The sequence below is a fragment of the Rhopalosiphum maidis genome, chromosome 3, assembly GCF_003676215.2.
Source record: "Rhopalosiphum maidis isolate BTI-1 chromosome 3, ASM367621v3, whole genome shotgun sequence".
NCBI lineage: Eukaryota > Metazoa > Arthropoda > Insecta > Hemiptera > Aphididae > Rhopalosiphum > Rhopalosiphum maidis.
In genome coordinates, this window is record NC_040879.1 from 20,902,530 (window position 1) to 20,912,578 (window position 10,049).

Genomic DNA, 10,049 nt, shown 5'->3' on the forward strand with positions numbered 1-10,049 from the left:
CATTCCATTATTATTAGGTATTTAGAATTTTACATCATCTTACAAATTAAAATTTGAAATATTTTTTAATACCTAATTTAATAATTATTTTGATAGTTTGTATGTTATAGGTAATTCACATTTTTGTTTCAATATTATTTCATTTTATTTATATATTTTAAAAACAATTCATCAATATTTTTTTTATAATAAACTAAAGATAAAAAAAAATCATAATATTATATTAGTTGTCCTTTTGGTCTTTTATAAATCATTAGTTTATTGTTCAGTATTTTAAGTAATTTGATTTGTTTATGAGTTATTACTATGCTTTAGTTAATACTGTTTTTTTTTTTTATTTGGTTATGTTATTAGTTTAGTAAAATATTAAGCTTTTATGATAGGTACATAAATATAAACAGTGTATTTAATTTTAACTTTTGAATAATGTACACCTTAATTTAGAATAACAATAGAAATAAACAAAATAATGAGTGTTCAAGTTAATCATTAGTATAATTACTCTTTAATATTATATTATAACATTAATAATTATATTTTTATTAAATTAAAAATTATATATTAGTATAAAATGTTTATACTTCCTATTACTCACTTAGATACCTATGAACATTTTTACTGAAAAAGTGTTAGTTTTCATATATAATGAAAATATTAATTTTTCAAAGTAGGTTTATACATACTGAGTTCATTTTACCCAAACATACTAACTATTTAGTTAAAAATATATACAAAATGTATATTGGATATAAACACAATAAAAATAAGTAAATTAGAAAAATAATATTAATTTTAAGAGGATGTCAGAGCACCAGGGCCGACGAGAACTTTGGTGGGCCCCAGGGCTGATCAATTCCGGGCCCTTTTACTTATATATACTTATTTTATACCTAACCTAACCGGGCCCCCTCTAAAGGTCCGTGCCCCAGGGCTCTGGCCCCTTCTGTCCCACCCTCTCGCCGGCCTTGCAGAGCACTTTTTGTTTTCTCTCTCTAGCCCACTCAAAACATAGATAAAACGCAATTACGCAGTCTGAGTAGAACTCGCTCAATTTTGGTTCTAGAGTAAATATACCTATTATAAAATTTAATTTTGATAATATTTCTGAGTTCAAAACGATGAGTTTTTTCCATTATTCCAAATACAACGTTAATTATGTCATTTAGAAATATTACAACATTTTTAAATAACCTTTAACTTTTCAAAAATTTAATTTTTTAAAAATCTCATCATCTTGTTTAGAAATATTATCAAAATTTAATTTTATAATAGGTATATTTACTCTAGAACCAAAATTGAAGCGAGTTCTACTCATACTGCGTAAATGCGTTTTGTCTGTTGCGCGTGGACTAGAAGGAGAAAACAAACAGTGCGCTGACATCCTCTTAACACCGAAACTAAACAATAAAAATATATAGGTACTTAGTGTTTATACAAGATCCTTGAGTATAATTTAATAGGAATACAATCAAGATAAATTAAGAGCTGATATTGTTGTTTCATACACATTAGGATTTAAGAGGTTGGTTTAAATCTTCAAGCAAAGGTAAGTAGGTGTATAAATAGATAGCTCAAGATGGGTACTTTTAATATATTATGTACTTTATAAAGTTATAAAGTTTAAATTTATTAAATAATAGTGCTGGATCCATGTTGAAAATAATATCCATACCTAAGTAATTAATATAAATAAGTTTATTTTCTATTGAAATTCTAATGACAAGTACTGATTTTAAAAATATACTACATTTTGTTGTCGGCTAATTAATTAAGAAAATTATTATTTTACTTGTATTCAATTGCATAGATTTGTTAATTGTGTACTAGTCAGTAGTCAGTGCTCCAACTTGTAAATAATAATGAAATTATAGACAATAGTCGATAAGATGAGTACTTTATTATCATAAATCATAATTATATGTACTTACCCCCTGCTATATAAAAAGTTGAATCCTTGAATTAAATAATTCTTTTAAGTTCAATAAAAACCATTCTCGTAGGTATTTATTTAATATTTAAACTTAAAGCATAACTAATTAAAAAGTACTATCCAAAAAACTCAAACATATTACTACATTAATTAATCACAATAATATGATCATTAAATATGAGAAAAAAATGTGCAATTGTTGAATCATTTAATTTTTTTGCAAAATAAAAAAATACAAATTTTAATATCAATATTGATTTTTATTTATTGCATAATTCTAGCAATCGTGACGCACTATTAACGACTAATGTGTATTACTTTCCCACATAGGTATGTATTTATTTTTTCATACTTTAACATGTTAAAATTTGAAATAGTAATATTATATGAGTTTTAGGAGAATATTTTAAATGTATAATTAGACGTAGGTCAAGCAAAAAATTTTAAAAACGATCTGCGACAAATATATACATATATCTTAAAATGATTTAAAATATTTGGCCCAAGGCTATGGTTTATCGTAATTCATAATTCATAGCTCATAAGTAATACGTGTTTTGAAATTTGTAAACATTAAAAATATTTAAACACGTCCGACGTCCCGCGTCGATGATAAGAACTGATAAAAAATAATATTGTAACAAGTGTCGTTTGACTGTGGGTACGGACTAATCTTAGTCCGTGATTGTGGGTAACATATTACGTTTTGTGAACGGCCGACATTGTACCCAAACGACACATTAGCTATAACCTTAAAATGTTGCCGTGTTCGTATTTAATGTTTTGCAACGACATTTATTGGACGTAGTAACTTGTGGTTGCGGTCTGCCGCATTATTATTTAATATTTATTGTGCATGTGCGTCCCGGTGTTCTAGTCCGAACTTAGAACAACCAATAGAGTACTCTAGGACTGACTTCTACCTGTGGATGATATCGTACAAATATTAGCTTACCAATATGGATCAAGATGATGTAAGTAAAATACAATATAATTATTCAAGAAGATAAATTCCATTAGTACTATAAGGCTTAGATAATGTGTCATCTTCTAGCGAAAATGTATCCATCTATATTAAATTCTGAATATGCTATCATGCCTGCCGTGGATCATGGCCCGCGACTACTAATATTTTATGTACCTATGACTTATTTTAATGTAGTGTTAGGTAGAATACATTTTTTTTATATTGTTAAGATTTGTTCTCGATGTATTTAGGTATGTTTACATATTTCATTAATAAGCATTAACACATAATGATATATTGTTTCTTGTCTTCTGCCGATAGTTGCTAGATTTACTCAAGTTAATTTGTAGATGTTTTAAAATATTTTCGTTGTAGGCACAACATATTATTATTTACAATTATCAAAACAATGTCTGCCGTCTTAGTCCATATCCAAATGTATAAAATGTTATTTAAATAATTAAATATTTTGTGTATATATTTGTTATCATGTACGCAAAGAATTGTATTTTAATTTATCACACTTTTCCATAGTTGATATTAAATTGAAAATTCATATTCCAAATAATTTTCATTATAAAAATATGTATTATATACCTTTGGCTGCCATTAAATATTGCAAAAAAAATTATTTAAATAGATGCTAATAAGTAATTTATACAAACAATATTGCAAACTTTGCATGATTATGCTTCAAAAATTTCAAAAATGTTTTATGTGCAAATGTTTATACATACAATTTGGGTAGAGTTACAGAATTCTTAAGATGTAAAAATTATGAGACATTATTATAATTTTTTTTTTATAAAACCATTAGAATGGCTAATTATAAATTTGGCATAATATAAAATATTCAAAAAATGACAAATTTATCTTGCTAATTAATTGATTATTTTAGATAATTATACTCAGCATTAGATTAATAACCATTAACTTTTACTATAGTATTGGAATCAGACTTTGTGCAAAATTTTAATTATTTTTTTTTAATATTTATAATATTGTATTAAATTTTTATGAAATTATCAAAATTTATCAAATTTTTACTTGAATCTACAAAAAAAAAAATATGTAGGTATTGGTTATATAATCCATACGTTACAAAAGATTAACATATTTAATTACAATTCTAAGTTAAAACTTGAAGAATGTATAAAAACTTACCTATTCTTTTACATAAAAATAGTATATTTTGATAATCACAATTAATAAAACTTTAAAATTATTTATATTAATTTAAGCATCTGAAACCATATGACTAGTTTAAGGTTTTAAATTAAGGCAGGAGCCACCTCATTGGAAGTGACTCCATTAATGTGTGAAGTTAACCCGTAAGTAGTCGCGTATGAGCGAGGCTCTCACTCTATTTCTATTTTCGCCACTATTGGTTTAATTTAATTCTAATATTGTTGATATTTATTTATACCTTATGTTATCATACCTGGGAATTTTTCTATACATAATATAACCCAATACAAAGTCTTGTGTTGAAATGACAATAGATTAAAATGGCCGGTTCCGACAAAAGTGAATGCTATGCTATATGTACTATATGTAAATCCTGTCAATCGGGCTCAGAAGCAAATTCAGATTCATAATAAATAACTGTAACGGATATGTGCCTATGTATAGACATTTTTTAATGATAAATTATCATAGTGATCCTAATTAATTATTCATACTGGAATTTTCACTTATACTTCAAATAACCACTTTTAATAGTAAAAATAAGAGAAGTGAGCGCCGCTCTCATACACCCCTAATCGTGTTACAAACACTAATGTGCCTTCTGACGAGTTAATATAATTTTTATCAAGTATGTAAAATATAAATAACTGTTAATCATATTTATAAAGACCTTTGGATTCCTTAAATAATAAAGCATAAGATACTTAAAAGAAAACAAAATATTAATTCTACATTTAAAGTTTTTAAATATCTATTTATGTATCCTATAAACATGATTGGTATTAAATTTAGATTTATTATTATGGCATTTTTTTTTTAAATAGAATTTGATGAAAACTAACTATTTTGATATGCAGGTAGTAGGTTTAACTTTAGTGATATGTAAAAAATTGAAACATTTTACTCTTTTATTTTTTAAATCTATATTTATGTGTTATATAAAATACAGTAAAACTTCTCATAAGGGACACTTTTATGGCAAAATAATTTTTGATTTTGACAATTTTTATAATATTGTAAATATAGAATAATTGTGGAATGCCTTAATATTCATCTATCTATCTAATCTAATCTTACTACTCTACATTATTATATTATGTGTAATTATAGTTTATCTTATATTTCTATTATTGTGTCGATGAAAATATTTTTATAGTTTATATTTTGTGAAGTTATCCTATTCATATTTAATTGTATATGTGATTCCATTACATATGAACATATTCACAATTGAATTAAAGAGGTTTTTTAGAGGTCTTGCTGTGTATTAATTCATAATGCTTTAAATATTGTTAAATAATGACCTGTTTAAAATTCAATATTATTAAACTTTTACCAAAAATTATTTAAAATTAATCTTTTTTTTTTTTAGATTGTTTGGTCTATTATAAAAGATACATTTTGTTCTTTCAAAATCAAGTAAGCTATTAATTATAATTATATATCAATGGCATTGAGTTCCCTAATTCTAGTTATAATGTTCTTAATATATTTTTAGGACCGACACATCAAATTTTTGCCGTAATGAATATAATTTATCAGGCTTGTGCAATCGCACTCACTGTCCATTGGCTAATAGCAGATATGCTACAGTTAGAGAAGAGAAGGGTATTATATATCTCTTCTTAAAAACTGCTGAAAGGTATGAATCAATATTAGTATTGTATTAGTTGATTTTTATTTAATTAATTTAAAATTATAAACATATTTTTTTAGGTCTGTATATCCAAAAAGACAATGGGAAAAGATAAAATTATCAAGAAATTTTCAAAAAGCTATACAGCAAATGAATGAACATATGCTATATTGGCCAGGTCCATTAAAGTCTATGTGTAAACAGCGTTTTGTACGAATAACTCAATATCTAATTCGAATGAGAAAACTCAAACTTAAAACTCAGTAAGATATAGTAATTTTCTATCATTGAGCATTTATATGATTTTTGTGTTAAAACTATTTATATTTTAGGAAAGAATTAGTTTCAATGCCAAGAAAAGTTGAAAAACGAGTCAAAAGAAGAGAATATAAAGCTGAAATTGCTGCTCGTCTTGATAATGTTATTGAAAAAGAATTGGTTGAAAGACTCAAAAAAGGAACAGTATGTGCACATTATTGTACAAATTTATTTTTAAATCATGTTGAATCAACTGTACTATTCAACATTCATTTGTTATAATTTTAAATATTTTCTAGACTGCTCTTTCCATTTGTCAATACCCTTAGATGTTTTAGATAAAATGCTTTTTATGTATCAATACTTTAAAGTTGAGATAGGATACTGATGACTAAAGTGCGGATTTCTATGCAATTGCATATTTTTTCCTTTTAATATTTTTGGATTTTTGTCAGTTATCTCCACAAATCATCATCATTTGAAGCTAATAGTGAAATTTTTTTTGCATATTTCTGCATATTTAAAATAATATTTTGTCAAGTAGAAAAATTAAAAGTAAATTTCATAGTCACTAAATAATAATTTATATATATATTTAGTTATAAAATAAATAATTGAGTACGACGTAAACTTCAAATATGCCCTACTAACTTCGGTTGACATCAAACGTTTGTTCTCAGTCTTTAAAGATATGTTAATCGATAAACTACACAGCTTCACAGAAGAAAAATTTGAAGTGCATATGATTATTCATTTTAATAATAAATAAAATTTTAAAATACAATAAGTTAAAAAAATTCCTTAAATTTTAAATAAATAAAAATTCTTGCATATTTTCATGATTTTTACTGCATGTTATATGGCATATTACAATACTTTTAAGTGCATAAAAATATGCTATGATATCATGTTTTATTTCTTATGGTCATAGTAATGACAATTATTTCATTTTCATAAAAAATTTGGGTACAAAAGAAATGTTTTCTTCTGAGAATTAAAAAATTTTAATATTATTAGAAAACCTATAATTACATGTATAATATTTTTAAACATCAAATTGTATGAAAAACAAATGTATAGTTTGTTTAGTATTGTATGCACATTAAAAAAAAAGAATGATACATGTTATAATTCCATTTCTATTAACAAACATAAAATTAAATTGTTATTTAATCAAAGTTAATTAGTAATTAACCATTATGTACCATTTATCTCTACAATTGTTCTGTTTAATTTATTATTATGATTTATTTTTTCAGTATGGTGATATGTATAATATTAATCAACAAGCTTTCGAAAAAGCACTTGAGAAAGAAGGAGAAGAAGATGAAGATGTACGTATATAATGATTAATTTAGTGTAATGGTATTACTATAATAAATATATATTAGTTGTTGATTAAGCAAGGTAGCTGTATTTTTTTAAACTGTTGCCGATTATAAATTCAGTATCAGCTAATCTATTCTGTAGAAGGCGACAAAAAACTACAGCAACTTATTTTTCCCTTGTCTTATTGCAGTTAAATTAGTAGATTATCAAACCAACATATCAATTAAATACTTGAATAAAAACATCATAAAAATATACTCATTTTATTTATAATAATAATAATTTAAAATGTTACATTTAGAATGATGATGTTGATGAGTACACTGCAGCAGAAGAAGAGTCTGATATTGGAGAAGATAATGATGAAATGTTTGATAGCGATATAGAAGATGGTGATAATGTCTCTGATTATGTTTGTTCTGACGGGGAAGAAGAAGAAATGGAAGATATTGAGGTATTTAAAAATAAATAAATATATATTTTGTGATCTGGTTATTTAACACTCATATTTTATTTATAGGATATTGCTGCTAAGAAAATCAAAAAAGTTGTCAAACCCAAAGGCAGACCTCATGTTGAAATTGAATATGAAAATGAAGTTAATAAAACAAATTGAGTTTTTATTGTTATTTGAATTACATGTCGTTTCTTACATGTAATTATGAACTTCCAATTACAGTTCTTAATTTTATTATTAAAAATTGTATTTTACTAAACTTTTATAACTAATAAATCAAGTATAAAAATTATTAGTGAAATATATTTATATATTCCCATTATAAAAAACTCATTTGATGTATGTTACTGTTTTATTTCATGTACTCCGAATTTTTATATGAAAAGTTATCAATTTGCTTTACTTAATCAAACAAAAATACTAGAACTGCCTTAATAAATTATTGTGCTCATGCTGGATTAACATATAAGCAAAGCAGACTTATGTGTCTAAATTTTAAACTAAAAAGATGCTCAAAAATTTCTCTTTTGTTGTTGAAAATGATAAAATATTGAATAATGAATCTATTTTAATTTTATGCTCTGAACCAGAGATATCTATACTTCATCCACTGATAAAATATAGTTATTTTTTATAACTAGCTAACCCACCTCCTCCTCAAAATATATGGTTGGTACGGGCATTGATTATGATTGTATAATTAATTGGAATTTAAGAAGGAAATTTTTTTTAACCTTCCCTGAAATTAATTTCTATATACATCACTTCTGAACTGAGTAGTAGGGATTTGAGTGGTTGTAGCAGGATAAAATGAGTTTTGGTTTGAACACTTATTCCCTCAGCAAATGAAGAATAAATACTTTGATTTGTCATTTAATATAATCTTTTATACTAAATAAAAGATTACAATAAAAATATTATTCCTAACCTAGCTATGGTCTTTAGAATATACTTGTCTAATGCATTCGTAAATTGTTCAGGATAACATTTTTTGACTTAGGAAAACATTAAAAGCTATTTGATAGCCAATTCAATGCGTTATCTCACTTATCTCTTTGAAACAGAAAATTAATTGTTCAATCTTGGATTATTCTGATATATTATAACCAAATATTCCACTTGGAAATCCAGAAAGCAAATTATTATTTATCAACTGTTGTATTTTAATATAAATAATTATGGATATTAATTAACAAACTTACATAAACAATTTCTATCCTACAATCCCCAAATATGGTAAATTGTTTGTGTTTAGCAAAACCAATTTTGTGTTTATATCAAGGTATTAATACTAAAGTGAATTTGCATATTGCTTATTATTAAACTTGAAGGTAAAAACATAATCCGTGTGTATATAATATTTAAATTGATTTATGAAGGCATGTCTAGAGTATGTAATCTACCAAGACAAGTATCTACCAAAAATATTTATAATCTACAATACCTAATGATTTTATAGAAGTTTACGACTATAAATACAAATATTTATTAAATTTGTACTTTACTAAAACTAAAGCTTAAATAAAATTAAGTTGTACAAAAATGATCTTATTTATGGATTATTTTGGTATCTGTACCAAGATTAAATTACATAGCTATGTAACATGAATTATTAGTGATTAGTCCAATAAATTGTTCTTAAAATTAAATATCGACCATTAACACTAAATAGTATGAGTATTTAATGTAAAATAGATGATAACATGGGTTTACAAAATTGTTCAAGTGATTGATGGTGTCAAATATCCAACCAAATGTATTTCATATTTTGTAAGCTACCGTGCATCATAAAAATGTATTAAATATTAGCTAACAGGCGATTTGTGGACATAACCTACTAAACAAATTTGTAAAAGAACAGTGTATGCCGTACGGTCTTGGATGGTTCAATGCATATTAACAGGGCTCGGAACTTATAGCACTTAAAAATACCATTATAAGCACTCAAATAAGCATTTAAAAAACTTAAATTTGAGTAAAAATATTTAATCAAAAAAAAAAAACTTTTGTTTTACATGATAATGTAGGTATTATAGACATTATTTGTAACTGTGCTAAAAACAATATAATTAATAACTACAAAAAATATTGAAACAAAAAAATTAGAAAAATTTTCTAACTAAAAAATCAAAAAAAAATAAATACATTTTTATAATATAAAAAAATCAAACTTCACTTTCGAAACATTTTGCCTTATTGTAAATAGATTTTCCGAGGGATTTTCTAAAAAAACCAAAAAAAGGAGAAAAACTGGTCAAAAAAGCAAAAAAAATTGGAAATAAGC

The 10,049-nt window shown here is 24.8% G+C and overlaps 1 protein-coding gene across 1 annotated transcript; it reads left to right on the forward strand.

The window, feature by feature from the left end:
* The first annotated feature begins 2,710 nt into the window (after positions 1–2,710).
* On the forward strand, positions 2,711–8,057 carry LOC113557033 (protein MAK16 homolog). Its single transcript, XM_026962311.1, has 8 exons — positions 2,711–2,904; positions 5,458–5,504; positions 5,584–5,727; positions 5,802–5,984; positions 6,054–6,183; positions 7,239–7,313; positions 7,610–7,762; positions 7,829–8,057. The coding sequence occupies exons 1-8, from the start codon at positions 2,890–2,892 to the stop codon at positions 7,922–7,924; spliced, it is 843 nt and encodes a 280-aa protein (XP_026818112.1). The 5' UTR covers positions 2,711–2,889; the 3' UTR covers positions 7,925–8,057.
* Positions 8,058–10,049: the final 1,992 nt, after the last annotated feature.

Coding starts and splice junctions, on each gene's coding strand:
- LOC113557033 (XM_026962311.1), top strand. Junction 5,505..5,583: donor TTTTGTTCTTTCAAAATCAA/GTAAGCTATTAA, acceptor ATATATTTTTAG/GACCGACACATCAAATTTTT. Junction 5,728..5,801: donor TTCTTAAAAACTGCTGAAAG/GTATGAATCAAT, acceptor ATATTTTTTTAG/GTCTGTATATCCAAAAAGAC.